The sequence below is a fragment of the Chelon labrosus genome (genome assembly GCF_963514085.1).
Source record: "Chelon labrosus genome assembly, chromosome: 22".
Classification (NCBI taxonomy): Eukaryota; Metazoa; Chordata; class Actinopteri; order Mugiliformes; family Mugilidae; genus Chelon; species Chelon labrosus.
The window spans coordinates 20,554,188-20,582,102 of record NC_140355.1 but is presented as its reverse complement, the minus strand read 5'-3'; the positions used below and the strand labels follow the sequence as shown (position 1 = coordinate 20,582,102).

The following is a 27,915-nucleotide window of genomic DNA, read 5'->3' as shown; positions in this document are numbered from 1 at the left end:
GGTTAACGATGAGAAGAACGCAGACAGACAGAAACATCCTCCACGGCTTCCCGGTCGGCCTGTTTCTCTCTCGGCGGGGCAGGGCTATTTCACTGAATAACTCTTTCCACAGACAGAAAGAGAAGAGAGGAGACTCCAGAGGAAAGCCTCGGAAAACAGAGCCATCATGGACTCACTTCCAGTCCAGCCTTCACAGCTCCTCTCTAACCGCCGCTCTCCGTCTCTGGGTTTACCTCGACTCTCATCTGTGTCAGTAAAGGCAGCCGCTTGAAGCTGCTTATACTACAACTAAATAATATCTATTAAGATGCAAGGACCTCAAAGTCACATTCTTTTTGTCCTAAAATAATAAAACATCAAGTTATCTATACGCCGATGTGGCATAACATTATGATGATTTTCTAATATTGTGCATGTCTCCCTTGTGTCTCCAAAACAGTTGACATGGGCCTTCTGAGGGTGCCCTGAGGCGTCTGGCATCAAAATGTTGTTAGTGGGGGGGTCTTTGAGGGGAGGGGCCTCTGTGGATCATCCCACAGACACTTGATCAGTTTGGGATGTAGTGAATTTGGAGGCCAGGTCAACTTTCTTTGGTCCACTTGATAGTAGGGTGTTTCCGCTTTAGTATTTCCGGCTACTTCTCCATCTCCGCAATTTTCAAACTGATTGTTTTGGATTAATAAAAGATGGAAACACATGGAGGAAAGGTTAACTTGGGAGGTTCGAAGGTACAAAATGTTTGTACGACGAATTTCAGCGAAATATCCATATAGTGGGAGTAAGTGGGGTACCGAAACGCAGTCTCTAAATAACGCATTATCTGCCGTGAAACTCGTTCATTTCACCAATATTTTGTTATCGTATGCTAGTGCTATTCCCCGTAGAGTCCGGAGTTACCTGTTATCAACAACCGGGGTCTGTAGATTGACCAACTAACTTCTGACCTGGATGATGTCATCTCTGAGCGCCGCGCACACCTCCCGTGGCTTGTTTACCTGTAATTTGCTACTGCTAGTTTTTTGCAACATGAGGTTGTGGACGACGACTTTGTTTATGATGGACGTCCTTACCGTTTTGAGCCAGAGTACACCGATGAGGAGCTCGTTGAAAGGAGGACGTGGAGGCAGAGAGAGGAACAGCTGGCCGGACTCAACGTTTCGGTGCCCCAGTCACTTCCACTATATGGATATACGCTGATCTAAATATCGTCCGAACGACTCCAAATGACACCAAAGTTATATGAGTGAGTAAACGATCGTATTTTATGCCAGAAATAAGGTCCAGGTTGTAAAAAAAAAAAAAACAGTACTTCCCTTTTAAGTAACATCCACACCAATGAATGCCAGGCCCAAAAGTTTCCCGAACGTTGAATCGTCACAAGATGGTCAACGTTATTCACATCTCCTGTCAGCGGTCATAATGTTGTGGCGGGTTTGTTTACCTAACCATTGCTTTTCTTTTGTCTGATATAGTTACAGGAGAAACGTCTATTATTAAGTCATGTTCAGTCTTGAATTTATGCAGAAAGAAAAAATATGTTGAAAACTGAAATAGAGAGACGAGACGCAGACGACGGCAAAAAAACCTCGTGCCTAAAAGGTAATATTTCTTATTGAATCCAAACTCCGTCAGGTGTTATCTCTCAGCTAACACACACACACACACACACACATTAAACGGCACTACATAAAGCTTTGTCTGTATTCATCCTCTGCAACTTATCCAAACTAAGTCCAGCTGCCCGCTCACCGTATCGATCCAAATTACCCACTGTTTGGCTGCTTGAGTTCCTTCAATGCCCAATCAATCCCCTGCAATTGACAATTTTAACATGCTCCACGGCACACCACTCCTGTGTGTGTGTGTGTGTGCGCATTAAAAAAAAAAAATGTGGAAGGGGGCACCTCGCTCTCTTATATTACACCGACTGCAGCCATCATAGAAAGAAGAAATATGGATAATAGCGTATGTTTGCTCGGCCTGATCGATACTAATGAACGGGGATTTGCTCGAGCAATATTGGCTGTTTTTGGGTTTGAGGGGGGAGGGGGGCTGACGGGGCAGGGACTATTTGCTGAACTGATGGCAAACGGGCTTAAATTGTTTGAGAATATTTGAGAAAACAATTGTATGGATGGAGGAATTTCAAAACGGCTTTGAGAAGAAGCAAGAGTCACCTTAAATGTTATGGATTGTGAAGAGAGAAATCAAAGTGGTTGATTAAGAGGGAAATAATAACTGAGAGAGAACTCCCATGTGTACTACGACTTTTTATGTATTTTAATTACACAGAGATGGAATAAATAAAGAAAAACTAACATAATATCAGTTAAACTTCAGGATCCAACCATGCTGATGGCGAGCTTGGAGAGTCAGCTGAACCCAGATGAAGCGACAGTATCTGACGGCAAGAAAAGCTAGCTCGGTCCATAAGCTAGCAATATTTTTATTTTGTATTATGCTTGTTTCACCGGTCAGCCACAACATTATGACCACTGACAGGAGAAGTGAATATCGTTGACAGTCTTGTGACAATTCAATGTTCTGCTGGGAAACGTTTTGGAACTGGCATTCATTGGTGTTCATTCATGAACCACTGCCTGAGGCGCATCGTTGGGATCTTCTGGCCAAAAACAATCAATGACATCAGTCTGTGGGAACAAACCAACCAGGAACCAATAGAAGCACAGATGGAAAAGAGAAAGTGGATCTGGATTGGTCACACACTGGGAAGAAACAACACAGCAATAACCAAACAGGCACTGACGTGGCTCTCGCTGCAAATTGCTCTTTAATGTTGACCTGTTCAGATGCACTGTTTGGGAATTTGATATACCTTGCTAACAGGCCAATAATTCTGTCCCACACGGCTGGCATGGCTCTGCTCAGGGTCGACCGGCACAGTCCCGATTGGTCGGACTAATAGTTTTCACATTTATAACAGTTTCCCGGCGTCACCTCTAAGTGTCGCCAAATGTTCGCGGTCATTTCACTCTTGATACATCTGAACTTTTACGTGAACAAGAACGTACGGAACGTTTTTGTGCGTACGCACCCTTTGTACATGAGGGCCCTGGAGAAGAAGCACAGAGCAAGAGCTCAAGAAGAAGATGGCCCAAGACAGGCATGGGTGGAGGCGATTAATCAATGGCCTATGTCCCGAAAGGAATTCAAAGGCCTAAGAAGAAGATTCATTCTTGTGGATGTTACTTAGACAGTAGCAAAAAATATTAGGAAGGTGGTTTTAATGTTATGCCTGATCGGTGTGTAAGACAGTTACCTAGCGACCAGCTCTCAGCTACAAGGAGATGGAAAACAAGCTGATTGCTTTACATGTAGTCAGGGCTTCAAAATGTAAATCCTTTTCTAATTTTTAGAATAATTGTAGAATATCCTTTTTAAGCTTATATAAGATTTAGATTTTTATATATATTTTAAAGTATAAATACACATTTTATTATCACTACTGACTACTGGTTATCTTAGACACTCATACTCACCAATGGTGTTAAAGCAGTGGATGTCGAGGCCCGCTGGGCTCCGGTCTCCTATGTGGATCTCCTCCAGGCTGTGATCCGAGCCGTTGGTCAGTATGACCTGCACCGCCACCATGCTGGGCCGGTACAAACAGGGCTGCCTGGGGAAGTGGTACTTGGCTGATAGACCCTTTCCCGTCATGTGGTGAAGCAGCTCGTAGGTTTTCACCGGGCCGAATGCTGACGTTGTAACCTATGAAGGAAAAATACGAAAAAAAAAGAGAGAGTTAAAGTGATTTTGTTGATTTAGATTATCAGAGATATAAAGTGCCGCATGGAACTGGCTGATTTATGGACTACAGCCTTCACGGATGCAGACAAAAACAAGAACACTGCACAAATGCCTCACGCTTTTCCACATCAACAAAATATCCAGGGGACGCTTTGTGCATTACGGCGCAAATGCATCCACACAAGAGACCAGATCATTAATGGAAGAATCTCCGGTCTTCCCATCACCTACGTTGGCGCAATTGAATCCGTCCAATCGGCAGCCAGAACGGAGCACTTCTTAGTGAAGTGGGACCAAGTGTTTGGCCGAGGAACTCCCCCCTGCTTATACAACCACCCACCCGCCTGCACGCTCCCTTCATTAACTCTGTGGGATAAAGAGGAGCGCATTTAAAAAAGACGTCCTCAATCAGCCCAGTTAGATGGAAATGGGTCGGATGCCTCGGAATATAAAAACAACCTCTAATGAATAGAAACACGAGTGCCTGCATGGGCCAAACCGGGGGCTTTTACCTTTTCAGAGGGAGGAAATTGCATTACCTTTGAGAGGTAGGGGGGAAAGAAAAGCAGGCGGAGGTGGTGGTGAGGGTTTTATTTTATTTTTTTCCTCCCCATACTAAAAATTAGCATCTTGTTACTTTCATGAACGCCATTCACACTTGATGGATTTGCACTCGAAAGCCGGCGACTGTCAGGATTAGAAGGATAAGACGGGTGGGCCCACGCAACGCAGCAGCTGAACGCGGGGGAAAATTATCGTAGGACGTGCGTTAACGCTAGGCAACACCTCCGCCGCCTTCGTGTCACACATCACAAAAAAAGTACGACAGCTCCGAGTAGTTTCTTTAGTCGACGGCAAAAAGTTAAAAAGGTGCGCCTGCGTTGAGTGACGGCTCTGATTAGTTAAAATAAATAAATAAGGACAGAAGAAATGATTAGCACCTGAACGCGCGCACACACCAAGACAAAAAATAAAAAAAATCTAAAGATCACCCTGGAGGAGACAGCAAAAACATCTAAGTAACAACATGACAGCAAAGGGGAAGAAATACCATGAAGCATTTAATAAAAACAAAAGGCAGAAAAACAGATCCCTGAATGATAACGCGAGGTGTGTGAACTAATTAAGCTAATTGACTATGACTAAGAATATGATTCAGATCGTACGACGGCGGTGCAGCTCGGCGCGCTGTCGGTGTCACGTCGTTTTTGCTGAAAGCCGAACGCGCCCGCCCGCCGTGTTCTGACTCGGCTGAGGAACGTGAAAAAAATGCGTCCTCCGGCTTGTCACGAGGGCCGCGGGGATGAAGAATCGGTTTGACGCGCGACAAGAGCTGCCGAGAACGGAGGAGACGCGAATCAAACACTGCGCCGGAGACGTTTGACAATGTGATCACTTGAGAGGAGACAGAATTACATCGAGACGCTATTTGACGAGTCAGAAAGTCACAACAGTCAGATCTGGATAAAAGTCTTCTTCTATCTCATTTACTCAGTCTGAGACATTTAATGACCTAAATAAGATATTAGACAAGAGTTCATGTAAAACCGTACACTAAATACTGTAATAAAAATGTCTGGTGCAACAAGTTGAACATACCACAAAGGCTACAGCCAACGACATACACCGATCAGCCACAACAATATAACCACTGACAGGAGAAGTAAATAACATCTTGTGACAGTTTAATGTTCTCCTGGGAAACTTCTGGACCTGGCATTCATTGGTGTGGATGTTCCTTAGACATGTAGCACCCACCTAGACCAGACCAGACACCCCCACCCCATAGCAGTGACACTCCTTGATGTTCAGCAGCCATCCCCAGCAGGATGCAACCACAAAAACGCTTTTAGAACAGCACAAGGTGTTGACCTGGCCTCCACATTCACGAGATCCCAAACTGATCAAGTATCTGTGGGATGATCCACAGAGGCCCCTCCCCTCAAAGACCCCCCAACCAATAACATTCTGTTGCCAGACATCACAGGACACCCTCAGAAGGCCCATGTCCATTCTCTGATGAGACACCACAAGGGAGACCTGCACAATATTAGGAAGGTGGTCATAATCTTATGCCTGATTGGTATATGTCACTTCTAAGATTAACCCACGGCTACAAACACTCGATTATATCTCATTATCTGAGACATGTATGGGCCACGGTTTCATAAAGATAACGCCTCCGCTCCAGATTAAACGACACCGTCTCCAGACCACCGGGCGCCTGCGAAGGAGGAGGTCAAACAAACATTTGCCGCCGCGCCGTAACGCCGCTCCGCCCTCACAAGCGCCCGTCACGCCGCCCGGCGGCCCCCGGCAAATTTATCGGGCCGCTTTTGGATGTGTCAGAGCAGTCGGTGTCGATAAAGCTCGCCGTAATGTTTGCCACCCCATCACAACAGAGATTTACCTCCCTGACAGACACATCCTGCTTCAAGGTCCCGTCTGTCGCCTCGCCGTCGCCCCCCGCCCCACCCTCCCGAGCAAGTGAGCGAGTGGGACGAACAGAGAAGAGCAGGACAGGGCTTCAAACTGCTTATTATCACCAATTTGACACAGTGGACAGTTAAAGCCTGACACGAGTGCCCACACAAGCCCCTTCACCCTTCAATCTATTGCCGTCCTGTTCTGCAGAGCGAGCTCATAACACCTCAAGTGTAAATAAGAGAAGAAGAGGGATGTAACCTTGACTCCTCTGTCAGCGTACCGCTCTTTTCTTTCCTCCCCCCCCCCCCGCCGCCTCCTCTCCTTTTGGCTCACCGTCTCCACCGCGGACAGGAAGGAGGGAGGTTGACAATGAGCGAGGAAGTTGATTGAGAGGCTCTATTATGCATCAACTTAAAGGAAGCTCCCGTGATGGATGACACAGACACCAGTCACCTTCAGAGCACCCGGACGCCGCGTTCCCAGCATCCTCTCTGGCAAATGACCTGAAAATCCCGCTGACATATTCAAAAAAGGGCTAAAGCGGAGGAGCCGGGCAGCCTTGTGCGGTGCGGCGCGGTGTGGTGTTATGCCGTGCACATAAGAAGGCCAATTTAGAAAGAAAGAAAGAGGTGTGCAGAGACGTATGGGCATATATTGAAAATCCATTTCTGCTTTTTTATTTTTTATTTATTTTTGTTCCCAGACAGCGACCGCCTCAAACACAAGGGACAGGATTTCATTATGCTCTACAAGAGTAGCAGGGATTAAGGTAAGGGACATGTGTTTGACTTTTAGGCCCTAATTGTTCCCTTCAGTCAGAAGATGACAATTAATTGAGGGGCGTCACAAAGACCTTGACCGCAAATTGAATTGAATAAATGTTACGACGGCCACCTAAAACTACTTCAACGTAACGAGAAGTCTCTCCCGCCGCTCATACAGACAGAGGTTACTTCATTTATGCCAATTTGTCGGCGAAATTAGCTATTCTGAAATAATTAATTTTGAAATTTTCCATTAAAGGACATTAGCAATAATAGAGGGCCGTTATTCAGGAACACCGATGTCCTTCGTGTAGTTTGTTAACAGCCTGCCAACACTTTCACTTTTAAGATATTGAGCAGAATTCAGCACTGATTACTTCCTACATTCATTCATTAATTAATAGTTTGGGATAGAAAATGTCAGAAGAGGATACCAATCATAATTTTCCCCCGGTAGATAGTCCCTGAGATCTCATATTTGAGAATAATTGTGGTTTTGCACTTAAAATATATATATAATATTATTTTTTTTATCATTTGTGGTCTAATCACGACAAAATGCTAGGGATGCACTGAAAAATTTTGGCTGAAAATCGAAAATGCAGGCCATTTTCATCACAACATCCTGTTTCTGTGATAAATTTTTGGCCAAAAATGGCCCAAAAGTGCATTTTCGGTTTTCGACTCAATTTTTTTGGGCTTTTATCACCAAAACAACACGTGCATGCAACAACCGCAACAATTTTTCGGTGCATCCCTACAAAATACAGGGATTAAAACATGCAAACGCGATCCAAACGTGCATATTTCACAGATTATTATAAGGACACACGTGACTAAGAGGTTTTTATCCATATAGCATGTGCAACTTTAACTTAAACCTGATTAAAGTGCATTAAAAACTTCAAATGCAGTGCTTCTATCTGCAACAGAGCACGGTCATTCAGATCGAACACTAAAAAAAAGCAGTTCTTCCGGAATAAGATGCACGCCATCGCTGCAAACGTATGCATGAAGGCACAGAAATGGCCTCCTAATTATGTTTAGAAATCTCAAAATAAAGGGTTGAGACCCTAATTTAACAGCCAGCGCTAATTAAATCGCAGCGATTAAATTGTTTGTTGACGATGTCAGCGATCGCGAGGGTTTTTTTGAGGAAACGGCGTCACAACAAGGCGTCACCTCCGCAAAAACACGACCAAAATGAGGCTGTTGGGTAAAGAGGAAGTGCGTAAGTGCTTATATACTTATTAAAATGATAAATAAGAAAAGAAAGAATGCTATTCTAGTGCAAACATTTCCCAAACCACCTGCTTAGGCCGCTGCACTGACTGGCTGTTTCCGCGTGGGCATTTATTCCTATTTAAGAAGCAATCTCTGCAGTTTGAGTGGCAGCGGGAGGTTTGGAGGGCAGGAGCTGCTATATTCGTGGCGCTCCAGGTCCTCCTGCCGATTCATAATTAGACGTGAACCCGGAGCGCCCGCTGCGGGGGGAGGTCAGAGGGGTGAGGAGGGAGGCGAGGGAGGAGGAGGGGCCGAGCTGGCGCCCGCCTGATGGACACCAAATGAACAAATTATGATGGCCCCCTCTGGGCGTGATGGGGTCAAACGCCCCGCGCCCCGCCGCTGACAGTTCAATTTCCCCCCAACGCAGCCCCATTCGCCGGCTGCTAATTATGAATGAAAAGTTATCAGCCCCCGAGCCACCCCGCCGCACACACGGACAGCGGTCGGAAGAGGTTCGGGGTGGGGTGGGACGGCGCGGAGGGAGAGGAGGGGGGGGATTTAAGAGGCATTTGTGAGAGATCCTAATGTCAAAATGTTATTAGAGAGAGCGGTAGCATGCAGAAGCTGGGGAGAGGAGGAGGAGACAGAAGAGGAGGTGGGTCAAACACAGTGACCAGGGTTAATCTAAATGCCTTTGATAACCATGCAGTAATTCTCTAAAAGGGCCCAAGCGCTCAGCTGAGACAGACTCGCTGCCTCTGTGGGCAGATTGCTGAGAAATAGAAATGACACTGGGGCCAGTGTGTGTGTGTGTGTGTGTGTGTAGAAGATCTGCAATGTGCATGCACAGGGAGGGGGTGTGTGTGTGTGTGTGTGTGTGTGTGTGTGTGTGAGAATAAAGGTGAGGTTATTTACCCTTGTCTATGAATCCCGTTGCCCATCATGTATTTATGCATAGAATTGACTCTAAATCAGATGTTGATGTGCAAAAAGTTCCCTGTTCTAATCTGCATTTCTATTCTCTATTACTCCCTGGCCTTCACCTGAGGAGGGGAGACCGACTAACAAGTCTTGTGCTGCATAAACGCTCGGCCCGAGAGCAGCTGTCAATCACGCTGAGTGACAGGCGGGCAGACTCGGAATACGGAGGCCGAGTACAGAAGCAGCAGAAGCAGCAGCAAGGCTGGGACGGTGTAGAGGCCACACTCCACATGCATGCAAATAAACTATTTAGGATAAAGTTATTACAACTGATTCTAAATTAACTCCCCCAACTTTCCCTGAAGCTTAAGATCCAGCGACATGTTTCCTCTTCTTCCAGTCTCAACGTTAAGTTAAATTCTCCTACTTCACTCTGCAGATACTTCACCTTTTCCCGTTTCTCTTCCTGAGAGGTTTCACCATTTATTTTTGCAGTTACAAAAGGGAGTCAAGTGTTTTTTTTTCTAGATTAAAAAAAAAAAAAAAGCCTTCTGAGACAAGTTTGTGATTTGCACAGAATAAATAAAATGATCTTGACGTAAATATCTTCAACTGCAGAGACGACTTTGGAGACTGAATCGCACTTAGACTTAAATTCTAAGAGTAGGGTAATTATTCTTACAGTTAAGTGGCAAGCTCAAAGACTACCATTCAAATTGATGTTAAGTCAGTCTTCACCAATCAGCCACAACATTATGACCACTGACAGGAGAAGTAAATAACATCTTGTGACAATCCAATGTTCTGCTGGGAATCTTCTGGACCTGGCATTCATTATGTGGATGTTACTTAGACATGTAGCGCCCACCTAGACCAGACCAGACACCCCCACCCCATAGCAATGACACTCCTTGATGGCAGCAGCCATCTCCAGCAGGATGCAGCCACAAAAACACTTTAGGAACAACTCAAAAAACAAAACATGAAGAACAGCACAAGGTGTTGACCTGGCCTCCAAATTCACTAGATCCCAAACTGATCAAGTATCTGTGGGATGATCCACAGAGGCCCCTCCCCTCAAAGGGCCCCCCCAACTAACAACATTGTGTTTCCAGACACCACGGGACACCCTCAGAAGGCCCATGTCCATTCTCTGATGAGTCACAACTGTTTTGGAGGCACAAGGGAGACCTACACAATATTAGGAAGGCGGTCATAATGTTATGCCGGATCGGTGCATCTTATCTTGCATTACTCTATATCTATATATACAGCTTGTTAGAATTACTAACAGTGCATGTGAAGGCACTTGTCAAGCGTCCGACTCTCACCAGAGACCGGACTGTGTGACACAAAATAAGACACAGCAAGAGCAGAGAGAACGGTCTGGACATATCCCTCCCCGGGGGGGTGCGGGAGACAAGATACAAGATACATAGACGTGCAGAGCCGCTCACACACCGAGGAGAGAAAGGAGCCGTCACACCAGGAAAGGTCAACCATCAGATATACACAACACGGAGACACGAGGGACGCAACATCTGACAGAGAGAGATGGAAGGTGACAGAGAGGGGGAGAGAGACGAGAGAGAGAGAGAGCAGGTGAGGAAGCGAGCGGGGTGGACTTATAGATGAGACGCAGAAATAGAGTTCAAGGGTGTGGAAGAGCAAAAAGACAGCGAGGGTGAGAAAGACAGACTATAAGAGATACAGGAAACAGGGAGAGCCGTTGCACCGTCCCTGACTGGCTATAAATATAACAAGGCAGAAAAGGTCAATAGTTGGCGTCTGGAGCAGAAATGTTCCACAAGGGAGAGAGAGGCTCATTTCGGCATCTCGTACGCCCGCCCGGCTGTACTGTCAGCGTCGAGACAGAAAGGAACAATTGACTCTCAACGCACGCTGATGGAGGAAATGTCATCCTGTGTGTGCCTCTGCGCAGACACACACACACATATATATATTCGAGTAGACTCACCTGCATGGCGGACGAGACGCCGGACAGAGAGAGGCCTTCGAGGTCGGACAGCAGGCTCGGAGAGAAGACCGAGGGCTTTGGTGCGTTTGTGGGTGCAGGAGAAACTGAGGGAAACACAAAGGAAACAGAAACTTAAATAAAATAAAAAATAAACAGGTACTTATTAAAGCTGCTGTGCAGGAGATACATGCAGCGTTGTCCACTACACTGATGCCACCACAGGGGGGCGCTAAAAGCTAGAATTTCTACATCTTCTGCAACTGCTTTAAATTAGTTTTATACCATTTGTGGCCACTTGGAGGATGCAGAAAATTCACACCGACATGAAACAATCACCGCTTGTGACGTTGTCTTCATCTGGACCAAATAAATAAATGCACTTTAAAGGGGAACTACTGCTTTTTACAACCTGGACCTTATTTCTAGCATAAAATATAATCGTTTACTCACACATATCAATTTAGTTTCATTTGCACTCGTTCAGGAGATAATTAGATCCGCGTATATCCATATAATGGGAGTGAATGGGGCACCGAAATGCAGCCTCTAAATAACGCATTATCTGCCGCGAAACTTGTTCATTTCACCAATATTTTGTTATGATACTCTAGTGCTATTCCCCGTTGAAATGAACGAGTTTCGCGGCAGATAACGCGTTATTTATAGGCTGCGTTTCGGTGCCCCATTCACTCCCGCTATATGGATATACGCGGATCTAATTATCTCCTGAACGAGTGCAAATAAAACAAAAGTGATGTTGGTGAGTAAATGATGGTATTTTATGCTAGAAATAAGGTCCAGGTCCAGTTGCAGTAGTGTCTGCGTGAACGTAAGTAACTCTCCATACCAGCAGGGGGCAGTCGTTTATATTCATCATTCAAAAGGAGAAACAGGAAGTGCTAGTATTAGCTGGGAGGCTGGGAGGCTTGGAGGCTGCACACCAGCAAACAGCCAACTGTCGGCTTGCGGCGTGCACAAGATCATGCAAATTATGATTACATGAGTCTTGCATTGATATTGCATGTTTATTTAAAAAAAAGAGGCTGCAGAAGGCACTAAATGTTTTAAATTAAGGGTTGTATTTTGCACACAGGTGAATATTTATGCATCCTTCAAACATGAAGCCAGTCTGGAAAACACAGTTGGTTTGGAGTTGCTCTGTTGGGAACTGAAATCGTTTGGGGGGTTAAAGGTCATGGGAAAATAGCAACGTCATACTCCATACTCCATTCGTTCACAACAGAATGGCTCTGATTGGTTGGAGGACTATCCAGTTGATGCAGAGGTATTTTTCCCCACGTCCCATGATGAAATACAAATGGAGCATGAAGCAACACCACATACTATAAATATAATATAATATAATACTATAAAATATTATATATCTGCATTAATATTTAGTGTTTCTGGCCACAAGACAAATATAGGCCTCTTTTACAACTCTGTTTTAGCTCAAGAGAAAAAAAGCTCATATGCTGGTAGAATTTAATTCTCTTCACTAGGAATTTACTGTCACTGTCTGTCTTCCAGTTGGAGACACAATGCATATCTTTATTTGTTGTTAACTTGGTTTGTGCAGAAACAGAACTTGCAGAGAAACTCACAGTCATCCAAATCCAATAAAGAGACTTCCTTCTTGGAGTTGACTGCCACCTAAAAGGGAAACACAGGAAAGTGACGGTGAGCAACCCAGAGGGCAAAAGAAGAAGACTAAAAAAGAACGTGCGAGTAAGCTATTCAGAGGGTGAAACGTTTCAATTTCACCGACAGAGTCTCTGAAGACGCGACCACATTCCCCCACCCCTCCCCAAAAAAACTCTGCATTTATATGTAACATGTCTGGGATTTTCAGCGATCAGTCATGCACGGCGTCGCGTCAAAACCGCTACACGCCACCTCGTGCGACTGAGCCGGGGCTTGTCAGGTGTCGACTTGTGGGAATTACAACGCGAGGCCCTCCAGCTCGCGCCGCAAGAGCCCCACCGGTAAAAACGCATTTAAACACACGAGAGCTTTTATCGCCCTCTCTCCATAACCCTCCTAACCAACCTGGCTCCATTCACGTCACATAAAGAACCATAAAATTCCACTCTGCACACTCCGGGCTGAGCAGACAGGGGGAAAGGGAAAAAACAACAGGGCAGAAAGGAGCGAGTGAGTGAGTGCAAAACAAACCATAAAGTTGGAGGCTGTATCTTATCAGGTTTTCTCTGATTGACGCTGCTCAGCGGCGGCGGTAATAGAGACAGAAACCTCGTTATAAGAAGAGGTGTGTATGGAAAAGAGTGAGAAAGATGCATAATTCATAAGCCAAATGACAAAGTGTATGAAATGAGAATTTCACAGCGCAGAAAAGGCGGAGGGACGGAAGGAGGGAGGGAGGGTGAGAAATAATATGATGAGCATAACAGGTAAGGAAAAGATTGCGAGGGCTGAGAAAGAGGACAAATAAAGGAGGTATCATGGAGCCAAATTAGATCCCAGAGTCTAAATCATGATCCTGCAGCTCTGTCGATGAATGTGTACGTTAATACTCATACGGCATTACTATTATATTTAAATATATATAAAATCAAACTATACACTGCTTTAGAAATGACATATTGCGAATCTTGAAGCATGACAGGTTGTGGAGCTACTGCATGCGTGATAATAGCTCCAAATCAACGTCTCGTGTATATTAAGCACCACATAATGAACTAGAGCTGCGTGCGGTGCGTTGCCACGGCTACGAGGATCTACACAAACCGTCGTCTTCCCGTAACTTTTTTTTTTTTTTTTTTTTTAGTTGCTCTACAGAAACATTGACTCAAGGCCATAATGGAGAATAAGTCTTTATAAATAATTATTATAAGAAAGAAATCCTTGAATCGGTCCAAACCGACTCTATTTTATTAAGTTTGGAGTCACTAAATAACTAAAACGAAACTTATATAAAAAAAATGACTACATTAACTATCTAAAATGACAGAAACCATCCTTAAACCAAATTAATTGACGTGTATTTTAGTGTTTTAGTTTGGCCCAAGTCCCATCCGCTAACATGGAAGGGGCGGAGCTTATGACCTATACTGCAGCCAGCCACCAGGGGGAGCTCTACTTGCTTCGGCTTCACTTTAGAGGAGCTGTTCCGCGTCCATCTTTATACAGTCTATGGTTAAAACACAATAAATAAAACAGGAAGAGGGCGCCCTGTTGCACAAACATTAGCTCATCAAAATATGAGCTAATGTTTGATAATGATGAGCTAATGCTACACTGGTCACAATCCAGTGCATGTTATCTCATAACGCCATTCATCCATCCAAGGTTTAGCCTAGCCACCTAACAGAGAAACCTACGCTGCCATTCTCTAGTTCATGATTTTCTTAGGTGTTCTTTAATCTAATATTAAATTTAAATGCAAATATTGATAAAAACCATGCCATAGTTATCTATTTTTTTATTTAATGTGTAGGCGTTCAAGAGAAAGTAGTGAAAAATACACAGAACAACAGCTTGTTGATGTTTTTTTTAGACACGTACGTGTATAAATCTCCAGTTCTGCTGCTGTTATTTATTTTTTTTTATGTTTGAAATGTTGTGCAAGTAGTATCTACAAATGATGAATGAACAACCTCACTGTGCACTGACGTTGTCTCTCTGTATTGTTTCCAAATAAGCTCTGTATCCTGAAGGCAGCTCTATCAAAACGTCACCTTGGTTTTGGTCTTTGCGGTCGTCTTCTTCGTTGGTGGCGGCGGCGCGGGGGAATCCGAATCCGACTCGTCCTCGGAGTCCGACTCTGAACCGGAGGAGCTTTCCGCCGACGAGCTGCTAGCTCGCCCTATAGGCCCGTTACCGTTTTCATCCGAGTCACTGGAACAGAAACGAAACACAGAGAATGAAGACGTGGGATTAGTAGTAACAGAATATGCATTTATTTATTTACTTAAATACACAAATAGTCTGAGAGGCAGCAGGCAAAGAAAACTTTCCGCCCAAACTGAAAGCCGTAGCTTGGCCCGATCAGAACAGCGGAGATCAATCTGTTTTTGTTTGTGCAGTTAATTCAATGCCGCGTTCACTCAAAAAGATTTTTTCCATCTTTCTCCTCTCTCTTTCACTCGCTCTGTCCCTCTTCAATTTGTCCCGATAATGAGTGTTTACTCCGCCTGCCTGGGATTTTCAGCCGTTAAATTAATGAGGGGAATTGTGACGGTAACTGGCTTTTTAACTTGGGCGATGATGAAAAGCCAGTATTAATTTGGCCTACAGATTTCATTTGCTGCGAACAGGAAAAAGTGATATAAATCACTGTGGGCCTGATTAGGCCCTGCCTGAAATGACTGGGCCATAATGAGGGCATTATGCTGTGTTTGTTGTGGAAGCACTGGGGTGAGCTGCTCTAATTACTGTGTGTATGAGTGTGTGTGCGTGTTTGTGTGTGTTTGAGCACTGGGGTGAGTTGCTCTAATTATACTCTCTAATGGAGAGAACAGGGTCAGCCGGCGGCCTGTCACACAGCAGGATCAGGTACATTCTGTGTGAGTTTGTGTGTCCGTGAGCAAATGAAGTAGAGTGCATAAGAAAGTAAATTTGCCAGTGTGTTGGAGAGTGTGCGTGAGCATATTCAGTAGTAATGACTCAAATCTCATTCATTGGTAACACCAGGCGGCTAAATGACCAATCAAAAGTCATTATCCATTAGCCATGTAAATGTGGGTTACGCTACTGGAGGAAAATTCTCCTTGATTAGCTTGTTAATGGGACTCACACTAACGATATTCTAGCAGCCGTGCCAGACTCACAGAGTGTGAGTGTGTGTGTGTGGTGGGACGAAAGAAAGAGGTGGTTTAAATACAGGCATAACATTATGACCACCTTCCTCATATTGTGCAGGTCTCCCTTGTGGTGACTCATCAGAGAATGGACATGGGCCTTCTGAGGGTGTCCTGTGGTGGCTGGCAACAGGATGTTGTTAAGGCTCATTTAAGGTACCGCAGGACATAGACGCTGTAACCTACGTCGGTGCGAGCCATTTATACTTGTGCGCTGTGTCTTTTTTTGCCAGTCAGGTCCATTTATGTTTCTACTTCCTGCTTCACTTTCAACAATTACGACTGAAACGTTCACCGAAATTTCGCCAAAGATGAGTCGTACAAATGTTTATACCTTCGAACCTCCTCGGTTAACCTTTCCTCCATGTGTTCCATCCTTATTGATCCAAAACAAACCAATTTGAAAATTGCAGAGTTGGAGAAGCAGACGGAAATACTAAAGCGGAAACACGATACTACCAAGCGGACCAATCACAGCTCTTGCGGTCTGTGTCACCGTGAAGCGTAGCTACATTTCTGGGGAGGTGCACGTCAGGCTACGATGTTAAGAGTCTGTGTAGGGTCTGGGCCGTCACCGTAGCTACACCGTCAAATTGACACAGAAGCCCAAACCGCCTGTTAATGTTGAGGGGAGGGGCCTCTGTGGATCATCCCACAGATACCTGATCAGTTTGGGATCTTGTGAATCCAGGTCAACACCTTGTGCTGTTCTTCATGTTTTTTTGAATTCTTCCTAAACCATTTTTTGTGTGTGTGCCTGCTTCCTGCTGGGGATGGCTGCTGCCATTAAGGAGTGTCATTGCTATGGGGTGGGGGTGTCTGGTCTGGTCTAGGTGGGTGGTACATGTCTAAGTAACATCCACACCAATAAATGCCAGGTCCAGAAGTTTCCCAGCAAAACACTGAATTGTCACAAGATGGTTTAAATGCTATTCACTTCTCCTGTCAGTGGTCATAATGTTGTGGCTGATCAGTGTATATTATTTGGGAAACTCAATTGGGAGACTTCACAATTAGGTGTTGTGTGGCTGTGTCCATGAAGTGCACAGAGGACGGTGCGTTCACTGCCACATCTCAAACATCAAATCAAAAGCTAAAGCCCCTCAGATCCAGGAGATTAAATCCAAACTGCTGCACATTTACCAAAACATAAGGCACCCAGGTCATGTCGGAGCAAGTCTAACCCTTTTCCAACCGAGACTCTCCAGAAAATCTGATTTTCTGATGATCCACGTCTTATGTTCTGTGTCTTTTTCAAGGTCTCGCACACGATTAAGCAACCACTGCCTTGTTTAGTCATGCGATGGCAGCCGATATGTAAGAATCAAGCAGATAAAACATTTGAATTTCTCTACAGTTTCAGACTTTTCTTGGCATAAACAGAAGATGAAGCGAGTCCATTTGAGGTAATAAGGGAAGAAAAGCTCAAACTGAACAGAAGGAAATATCAGCTTGTTGTCACTACATAATCAGAATGGCTGCAGCTTTCAACAGATGGGAGGCTGAGATTATTGATGCAGCAGAGTTGTAGTCACATTTGTTGTCGACTCTCACACACACGCACCTGTCTAATTAGCCGAGCGAGAAAGAGAAAAGGAGGCGGAAGCAGGTAACATCTGGACACATTCACAAGGAAGACAAATGACGCTTCCAGACTCGGACAGACAGGAGGGATTTCACTGTACCTGTCAGCAGCAGCTGGCTTGATTTTCTTCGGCGGCGCCTTCTTGGTCATTGTCTTCTTCTTCTTCTTCTGCTTTTGTTCTTCCTCGAACTCACTCGAGCTCTTCTCAGATCCACTGGAACTCTTTCCAGAATCGCTCGAGGTCTTCTCTGACTCTTCACTGCTTCCCTCCTCACTGTCGCTGCCTGAACCTGCACAAAATGTGAATAAAGCCTGATGAGTTCAAGCATAAGATTTATATTTTCATGAAATCAAACCAAAATGTGAATTAAAATTTGCTCCAAAGAAGCCACAGAAGAAGAAGAAGAAGAATGTCATGGAGCCACCTCGCAAGTTTGGAGGAACAAGAAGAGAAAAATAAGGAAGAGGAAGAATTACAAGAAGAAGAAGAGGAGAAACAAGAAGAAGAAGAAGAAGAAGAACTAGATGATCGCAAGCACAAAATATTAGCTTTGGAGTTATACTGTTACACGCCGTAAAAATTATTTAGCCATTAACTTTGTAATCAATAACCCTGGTGAAGTTCTTTTCAGAACTTTTCATAATCTTTGTCCATAAATGATACATGCCAAGTTTGGTGAGAATTGGATGAACGGGTTAGGACAGGGATGTCAAACTCATTTTAGTTCAGGGGCCACATACAATCCAGTTTGATGTCAAAGGGGCCAGACCAGTAACACGATAGCGTATTTACCTACAAATAACGACATCTCCAAATGTTTCCCTAAACCCCACATTTAAGAAAAAGAAATGCAATTTCTGTTTAGTTCTCAGTCTTTTATTGGAAAAATTGCAGTTAATGTCTTCAGTGTAATTTTTGCACTTCGCAAATTCATCCCGTGGGCCAGATTAGACCCTCTGGCGGGCCGGTTTTGGTTCCCGGGGCCGTATGTTTGACACATATGGCCGAGGAGGAGGTTATTTTGCTTTGAGGTGCAATTTTTTCAAAATGGCAGGCGAAAATGGGCGTGGGCTAGTCCATTACAACCGGGGCTAAAAAAATTTGTTTCTAGGGCACATGGTTCTCGAGATATGAGCCAAAACGTAAAATTGGCTAAATTATAGCGCCACAAGTTACCGGTTTTGATACCTTTCGCCCTTGCAGTTTGTCCTGGGCAGACACTTTTAGTTAAGCAGAAAATTAAGGCGATTAATAATAATAAGAAAAATCGGGGGGAAAAAAACAAAAAAACAACAGAGCTCCGGACGTCACGTGACTTTTTTTTTGTTGTTGTTGTTGACGCCGCCATATTGGTAGGAAACGAGTTAAAATGAATGGAGCCAGCGCTGATTTCAGGCCGTCAGAGTTTACTGCGCACTTTAAAGCGATAGAAATTGACCAGTACCGATAACATACCTGACATATCTTTCCGGCTAGCTTGCTACCTTCGTTAGCCGCGCTGGCGTCCATATACGCCTTCAAAACCCCATCGAATCAATGGCTATGTTTTAAATGACTTTTCATGTTCGAGGTATTAAAGCTGGTGCTGGTTTTTCCACCTCGTGGGAATTTCTTTAAACATTTATTCCAAACAGCCAGAGAAATATCATCCCCGGAAACTTTGAAAAAGTCCCGCACCACCACCACCGCCATGTTGTTTGTTTACAAACGTATGCACGTTGTGCTGCATTCAAGTGGTGACGGAAGTTCCCCGTTCCCGGTTTTAGAGTCGTTTTCCCGACCTTTTATGTTTCTGTTGTTTATGTGTAACATCCTGGGTAATGGCAGCTACTACCGAAATCATATTGGTTTTATAATACATAGTCTTTTAATTATTTTTTTCAAACAGAATGTTGTTTTTCCGATTATACCGATGCCACTTGAACGCAGCATTCACTTCAGGCGTTCGGGTCTCATGTGGGACTTGGAGCGATTGATTAAAACAACCACTCACACCGCAGTGCTGACAAAAATATATATTATATATTATCGGGGCCATTCGTGGGATCTTGAGGGATCCCACCGCTCCGTTTTCTCATGTCGCGTTTTACTGCAGTAATCCACATCTACCGTCTTATGGGATCTTTGTGAATCCTATAAGACGATTTCCCCTTTGCTTGTCCCCGAATATTCTGGCGTCCTGGGGCAACAACAGCTGTGAACCATTTTGGATATAACTGGTACTAGGACAAGTTAGTTGCTCGCAGTTGTCAGCCGAATAGTCATTAGCGAAGCGCACTTTCCTGCCAACATGGCTGCATCGCGATTGTCGGTGCGTGGTGACGTCAGCTACCGGGTCACGTGATATGTGGGCGGGGCCTGTGATTTGTGGGCGGGGGCTGTGGTTTGTGGGCGGGGCCAGATTCCAACATCAAAGCCAACATCAAAGCAAACATCAAAGCCAACATTGCCTGTGATGTCCCAAACCTTTAAATAGACTAACTATCAGCACATACTCATAACTTTATCTTCTAGATATTCATATTGATTCCACACAGGTATCGACAGTGAAGGACGACCTACAAATCCACAGTCTACAGTACAAACATATTTACTGATACATTTTCATCACTTACATTGTTTGCTAGTCCAATGGCCGAAAGCAATAACCCAACACCCATGGCATCCCTGCCCAATACTGATGGACCCAGAGGGAATACCCCATCTAAGCCTGATAATCAGCAGTTCAGGAATTGTGCAAAAATACAGCAAGCTCAAAAGCCAATAGTTGACAACCGCCTGCATTTAGCTACAAGAAGAATCGAGATGCAGGATAAACTTCTGGAGGAGTACGACAAGGACGTTAAAAAGCTGAAGGAAACCATCTCAGAAGTGTCCAAAAACAACCTGAATGAAATCCTTGAACTCAGGAAAGAAAGGGACCGTCTCTCTGCAGAACTCCAGACCCTTCAGAAAGATGAGGCCTCAAAATACAGCGCCCTGGAGGAGAAGTTGAGAAAAGAGGTGGAGGAGGGGAAAAGGGCCCTTGAGGAGGAGAGACGAGAACTGGAGAAGGAGAAGCAAGAACTGGAGAAGGAGATGCAAGAACTGGTGATGGAGACGCAAGAACTGGAGAAGGAGAGGCAAGAACTGGAGAAGGAGAAGCAAGAACTGGAGATGGAGAAGCAAGAACTGGAGATGGAGAAGCAAGCACTGGAGATGGAGAAGCAAGCACTGGATGAGACCAAGCAACAGGAGGCGAAGCAGAAGGGCGAGAAGAGGAGAAGTATTTGGAAGTTTTGGCGCAGGAGACCAGAGCGGGAGAGTGATGACGACAGGGTGGTGGAGGAGAATGTTTGACCCCCCTGCCTTTCCTCTATGCCTCATCTCCCCCCCACTCTAACGCTGCCTTTACCACGACTCCAACGCTGCCTTTACCACGGCTCTAACCATCCCTTTACCACGGCTCTAACCATGACTTTACCACGGCTCTAACCATCCCTTTACCACGGCTCTAACCATCCCTTTACCACGGCTCTAACCATGACTTTACCACAGCTCTAACCATCCCTTTACCACGGCTCTAACCATGACTTTACCATGGCTCTAACCATGACTTTATCACGGCTCTAACCCTTCCTTTACCCTATCCCCTCCCTCCGTTTCCTTTCACAGGACCTCAGTGGCTCAGTGATTAGCACTGCAGCCTCACAGAAACACCTCCACCTGTGTTTCTGTGTTAGGTATCGGTGGGTTTTCCCCGGGTCGCTCCGGTTTCTCCCGCAATTAAAATCAAACAAAACACAAAATGTCTGCATCTCTGGTTATTCATAACAAAACACATCTGGTTATGGTTATGATTTAAAAAATGACTGAAGCTCTGCTCTGTTATTTTTATTTTTTTTTGTGTAGATTAATATTGGCATTCCACGTTGTGATCTCATGCATCCTGTTTGCTTTAATAAAACCTTACAATTTACCTATCTTAATTTAGCACACAGTCTTTTTATTGTTCTTTGTTCTTTAGCACTGCCTTACCGAATTCAGAAATAGATTTTATTTTTTGTAAATCTCTGACATTGTTTCTTTGCTTGTCTCTAGCAAAGAGACACAAGAAGGCAGAGCTCACGGGGTCACCATGATGATGCTTTGCTGGTGACGCTGATTCTCAAAACACATGGACGTACACAAACCTTCACTACCACTACCGCTGCTGCTGCTGCTGCTGCTGCTACTGCTGCCGTCTTCACTGCCACCGCTGTCAGACCCTTCCTCTTCTTTCTCGTCTTCGTCGTCCGAGTAGAACTTGTCATGAGACTTGGATTGCTTGGTCTTCCCAACTGTCGGTGCCCACTCTTTCACCTGAACGGATGCAGCGGATGACAAAAGTGATGCGGATTAAATTTTAGCATTAAAATAAAAATAAAACCCAATACCCGGCATCAGAAACATATTTAACGGACTCAAATGTGCGTGAATACAAAGTAAACGTGCACAGTGAGTCCCCCAAAATAATCAATTCACCAAAAGCACGACTAGCTAAATAGGTTCTGGCTGCCGTTTATTTTGCTCCGCACAAATATATTTTCAGTTAAACCTGCCTTACACTCAAAACTGGGAATAAAGTTTCTTAACGCGACTGCTTCGTTGTTCTTTATTGTTTTATTAGGAGCTGCCGCTGAGCAGCAGTGATAAAGCTTGAGCTGCAGAATCGATAGTTTTTCTCCATGAAAAATAAAATGTTTAACTTCTTGCAGGTGATTGGAACAGAGGCATGCATGCTAATTTATCCAAGTCAGACCTGAGGGGATATAAGCTACAACACACAAAGGGTGGTAAACGGTCTGCCTTTTCAAACACCAAATAAGTTCGTAGTGGGAGATCAGATTTTACTGGAAATAATAATTTAATTCCATCACGGTTTAGTTCATCTACTGGTTATAACCATTTCTTACCCCAATGACAAAATAAAACCCAAAAATCAACAATATCTTAGTTCATCTGTCAACACATCTGTACCTTAACCCCAAGACACCATTGGTGCCCACTGGTTTTTAGTTTTTAATCTTTAAAAAACATATCACAAATATCCTTAAAAATTAAATCAAGGGTGACCATGATGGAGAATCTTGTCACTGAGTGGAGCAACAATCCCAAAGAAGGTGCACAAGTAAACTTTAATTCAAAGTTCTAGCATGATGTAGCTCGACTCTGGTGACACGCTGTTTGGATTTTATTATGGGGCGAGTTTCAACTGAACCAGAGAAAATATAGAATGCAAAACTCTCGAAAAGCTGCCTTATAAATGTCCAACATGGGGTTTTCAAATATGTGGAGAATTAATACGGGGGGAGCCTTTTAAAGGAAATGATGGAAGCAGTATTTTTGGGTCATTCTTGGGACTAAAGGCTCATACGTACTCCACGAGAAGTTCCGTCTAAGCCTTTTTTCTCTCATGTGGTGTCGGCAACTGTTCTGTGACTGGTCAGAAACTGGAAGTGGGCGTGGTTAATGCGGAAAAGCGGAAATGCTAGCGGCCACTCTGTGAGCTCCCAGATGCTAATATTCGCAGTGTGACCGCTAATCTCTGCTGGGTAGAGATCGGCGTACTGTGTGCGGGGAGCATGCTTGAATGAACGACGTGATCCGACAGGCACGGTCGTCAGAAGGAATGGCCGACATCTCGTCGTGCGTCTCCAGCATTTCCCACAATGCTTAGCGTGTGTGACGTATGCTGCAGTGGGAGGGGCCTATGAGGACACTTGAGTTTCTTGTTAAGTATAAATGACCTGGCCACAACAAACCTTTTTCTCGCAGCACGATGAGTTTATAAGCATCAAAAAAAAGAAAAATACACTTTCCGAAAATAAAGATTTTTGCCAGAGGGAATCAGTTTCCAACAGAGCTATTCCAAATCAGCTAGGTGGAGGAAACTGGTCTGACTTCTAGCTCTGGTAGGGGTGTACATTAGCATTCAACACGCTGCCTCGACAGGGGTCTATACTACTACTACTGATGGCCCTGAAACCGGAAAATGTCCAACCATCATCTTGTAACTCTGCAAGAAAGGTAGATCCCTTACCGGTTCAATGACCTCCACGTTCCTCACGGACTGGTCGGGAGCAACATCCGGCCAGTCTGAGAGCTCCTGGTACCCGGTAGCTTTAATGTTGAGACTGTGGGACAGAGTGCCCAGCTGGAAACGGTCTCGATCTGCAGAAAAAGAAAAGAGAAAAGTGTTGGAGATGAGGCGATAAACTTAAAAAGATCTGTTCTTAAACAACGGTTAAAATATATAAACGTATTCAATCTTAACTCTCTGCCCTGTGGTCAATACAGGAAGATACTTTGCTAATAAAACCAAAAAAAAACAAGAAAGAAAAAGACTTGTGAATATTAAGAATGACAGGGGCGGTTAACGCTTTCCATAAACATCCAGTAGGTGCAAACTGCTTGTGAATTTTAATGCTGCAGGAGGCAGTTTTCTTTCTGTCCCTTACGTGGACGGATGGAGAGAGAAAGAAAAGGACGGCTAGATGAGGGAGATTTTTCCCTCTCTCGTTGTCTGACAAAGGTTAGTATTAACTCAATAATTTACCTATCTCATTAGTCCAAGGTAAAGGGCTCTGACCTAACTGCCCTTCAGAGAGACAGACACAGCAGAATAATAAAAACCACAGACTAAATCCACTTTGCATACTACTGGAAATAGAACCAATGCATCTGAAGCTAATATGTATTCAGGGTTTCTCTTAGACAATTTACAAAACAGACACGGGAGACGAAAGGATATTAATTTTGCATTTTAAAGCCGTTTAGAGGATTTTTTATATATTCAAAAGCACAATTAGAGGTCGACATTGAAGTACCTTTGAAGGTGGACTCGAGCACCGGAGCCGGTTTGGGGGCCAGCAGGATGCGGCGGGCGTACTTGTTGAGGGCGCCGCTCTTCTCGTTGGGCACGATCAGCTGCCTTATGAAGCGCGTTCGGTCTCTGATGTCGTAGCTCTGGTCGTACTTGCCGAGGTTCAGGATGTACTGGGTCAACAGCTTGGTCTGGGGGCGATGGGGAGAGTTCGGATTGACGTGTAAGGCGAGAAACTTAGAAATTCAAAGATGGTATTTGTGAAGAATTACGCCTCTTGCAGAAGATTTGTACGTTATGTCTAGAAGAGTCTGTCTAAGCCTATTCAGCTCTCTTAAGTAAGCGTTATGGCATCTTTAAAGGTGCTAACTGCTGCAGTCCGGTCTTTATGCTAAGCTAAGGTGATCCGTGCTAAATTTGTTTGTTTTCCAAAATGTCAAACTACACCTTTAAACTTAATAAAACCTGTAGTTTCTATGCATAAACTCCATGTGCAACAGAGCGCGGAGCAAATAAGATGGCCGTAATGAATGCCCCCTCATCTCCAGACAGCTCATTCGCCCCCTTCTCCCGCAAACTTATTTCCATAAAATAAAACAAAAACCGCAGCCACCACGATGCACTATTATCACCCTCATCCTTAACTGCATCGTCTTTGCCTCTTCCTCCCTCCTCCTCCTCGACCCTTTCTAAGACATTAGCGAGAGGTGCAGTAATGTGCTCGTTTGAGGAGGCAGCGTCTGGGCTCATAAACCCAGCCTCCGAGGCCAATATCGCCCCATCTCGCTGAATGGGCCTGTAGACACCCACTTGAGCTAAAGAGATGCACCATTACGTTAAAACGGCCTCATTCACGGCTCTTTATTTAAACAGGCCAGAAGTGTTGAGTTACTCCAAGACAAAAGCTGAATGATTCGGGATTCTGGCGTTAAAGCTGCACCGCGACTTTGATTCTGGTTTTAGTTTGCACCTGTTTAGAGTTGGTCAGGTAGAGTTTGGCTGCCAGGTTGACGATCTGCAGCTTGACAATGTCCTCCTCCGCTGTGAAAGTCTTTGCCATCTTGCGGAGTACATCAGGTGCAATCTTTGGCACCCTCTCGCAGTACTCCCCCATCAGCCACAGGATGCTGGCTCGGGCCATGGGAACCTGCAACATTTTAAAGCAAAAAAATAAAAAACGTTGCGACTTTCATGCTAAATAAAAACTAATGGGTCGACGATACAAACGAGACAGATGTGAATTAATCGTACAGTGATGTTGTCGAAGAGCTTGGCCATGTGTTTGATGATCTCGCTGTGCTGGGTGGGCTGAGTCTGAAGCAACTTCTTGATGACGACGACGCTCTCGGCCACCACAGTCTCTGCAGAAACAAAAGTCCTCACAAAACTGCACAGCTGCAAACGCCTCAGATACACTATATTACCAAAAGTATTCGCTCACCTGCCTTTACTCATTCTATGAACTGAAGTGCCATCCCATTCCTAACTCATAGAATTCAATATGATGTCGGTCCACCTTTTGCAGCTATTACAGCTTCAACTCTTCTGGGAAGACTGTCCACAAGGTTGAGGAGAGTGTTTATAGGAATTTTTGACCATTCTTCCAAAAGCGCATTGGTGAGGTCACACACTGATGTTGGTCGAGAAGGCCTGGCTCTCAGTCTCCGCTCTAATTCATCCCAAAGGTGTTCTATCGGGTTCAGGTCAGGACTCTGTGCAGGCCAGTCAAGTTCATCCACACCAGACTCTGTCATCCACGTCTTTATGGACCTTGCTTTGTGCACTGGTGCACAGTCATGTTGGAAGAGGAAGGGGCCCGCTCCAAACTGTTCCCACAAGGTTGGGAGCATGGAATTGTCCAAAATGTTTTGGTATCCTGAAGCATTCAATGTTCCTTTCACTGGAACTAAGGGGCCAAGCCCAGCTCCTGAAAAACAACCCCATACCATAATTCCTCCTCCACCAAATTTCACAGTTGGCACAATGCAATCTGAAATGTACCGTTCTCCTGGCAACCTCCAAACCCAGACTCGTCCATCAGATTGCCAGATGGAAAAGCGTGATTCATCACTCCAGAGAACGCGTCTCCACTGCTCTAGAGGCCAGTGGCGGCGTGCTTTACACCATTGCATCCGACGCCTTGCATTGCACTTGGTGATGTGTGGCTTGGCTGCAGCTGCTCGGCCATGGAAACCCATTCCATGAAGCTCTCTGCGTACTGTACTTGGGCTAATCTGAAGGTCACATGAAGTTTGTAGCTCTGTAGCAATTGACTGTGCAGAAAGTCGGCGACCTCTTTGCACTATGCGCTTCAGCATCCGCTGACCCCTCTCCGTCACTTTACGTGGCCTACCACTTCGTGGCTGAGTTGCTGTTTTTCCCAAACGCTTCCATTTTGTTATAATAGAGCTGACAGTTGACTGTGGAATATTTAGGAGCGAGGAAATTTCACGACTGGATTTGTTGCACAAGTGGCATCCTATGACAGTTCCACGCTGGAATTCACTGAGCTCCTGAGAGCGGCCCATTCTTTCACAAATGTCTTGTTTCACAGTCTGCATGCCTGAGTGCTTGAATTTATACACCTGGGGCCAGGCCAAGTGATTAGAACACCTGATTCTGATCATTTGAATGGGTGAGCGAATACTTTTGGTAATATAGTGTATCTGCACACGGGCCTACTCAGACCTGGTATTAACATGCAAGACCCTAAGATTTTCCTGTTCAATGCTGCAAACAGCTCAGCAGTGAAATGACTGTGCCTACTGCCTACTCTTAATACCGAGTGTGAACAGGGCCTCTGTTTAGGCGTTTTACCGTCTCTGTTGGAAAGCAGCAGCACCAGTCCATTGAGGCAGGTGTCTGTAACTTCTGTGATGTTTGTGGCACACCTGCCGATGGCCTGAATGGTGGCTGCTGCAAACGCCTTGTCCTGACTCTTCACATAGGTCTGAAATTTTAAAAAAAGACAAACATAAGGACAAACATTGATGAGAAGACCCACTATTTATTGCTGTCAATATAATATTAGCATTAATCATAAAGAAACCAACCTGAAACTCCCTCAGGATGGTGGAGATGTTGGCTTCATTGGCAAGATTGGTCAGAATCTCCAACTGGAATCATCAAGAAGGGTTAGTTCATGTCAAATAAGTTTACTACTAATAATAATAATACTAATACTAATAATAATAACACATATTACTCCACCCTCCAATCCAATTATCCTTCAATAATACTACTAATAATAATAATAATTACTAATAATTATAAAACAATAATAATCCATACAACTCCACAATATCATTTGTCTTTTAATAATAATAATAATAATAATAATAATATAATTTTTCATTTATTGTGTTATAATGATAGCAATAATACTACTACTAGTACTACTACTTATAATAATAATAATAATAATAATAATAATAATTACTAATAATCATAAAATAATAACAATCCATATTACTCCACCTTATCAATGATCAATTATTCAATAATATTATTAATAATAATAATACAAATAAAATATTATTTTTTATTTATTGTGGTATAATGATAGCAATACTATTACCAC

At 44.3% G+C, this 27,915-nt stretch overlaps 1 protein-coding gene across 2 annotated transcripts in view; it reads right to left on the bottom strand.

Moving 5' to 3' along the window:
- The window catches only part of ap3b1a (adaptor related protein complex 3 subunit beta 1a), a 61,588-nt gene that overhangs the window by 11,409 nt on the left and 22,264 nt on the right, over positions 1-27,915 (bottom strand). For both annotated transcript variants that reach the window (XM_084572062.1, XM_084572061.1), the window contains exons 12-23: positions 27,389-27,451; positions 27,153-27,285; positions 25,587-25,696; positions 25,306-25,482; positions 24,340-24,526; positions 23,553-23,683; positions 21,664-21,832; positions 17,591-17,780; positions 14,784-14,943; positions 12,690-12,738; positions 11,086-11,189; positions 3,501-3,729 (exon numbers count right to left, since the gene is read on the bottom strand). In XM_084572062.1, the coding sequence (XP_084428188.1) occupies positions 3,501-3,729; positions 11,086-11,189; positions 12,690-12,738; positions 14,784-14,943; positions 17,591-17,780; positions 21,664-21,832; positions 23,553-23,683; positions 24,340-24,526; positions 25,306-25,482; positions 25,587-25,696; positions 27,153-27,285; positions 27,389-27,451 (1,702 nt within the window). The remainder of the gene's footprint in view (positions 1-3,500; positions 3,730-11,085; positions 11,190-12,689; positions 12,739-14,783; positions 14,944-17,590; positions 17,781-21,663; positions 21,833-23,552; positions 23,684-24,339; positions 24,527-25,305; positions 25,483-25,586; positions 25,697-27,152; positions 27,286-27,388; positions 27,452-27,915) is intronic.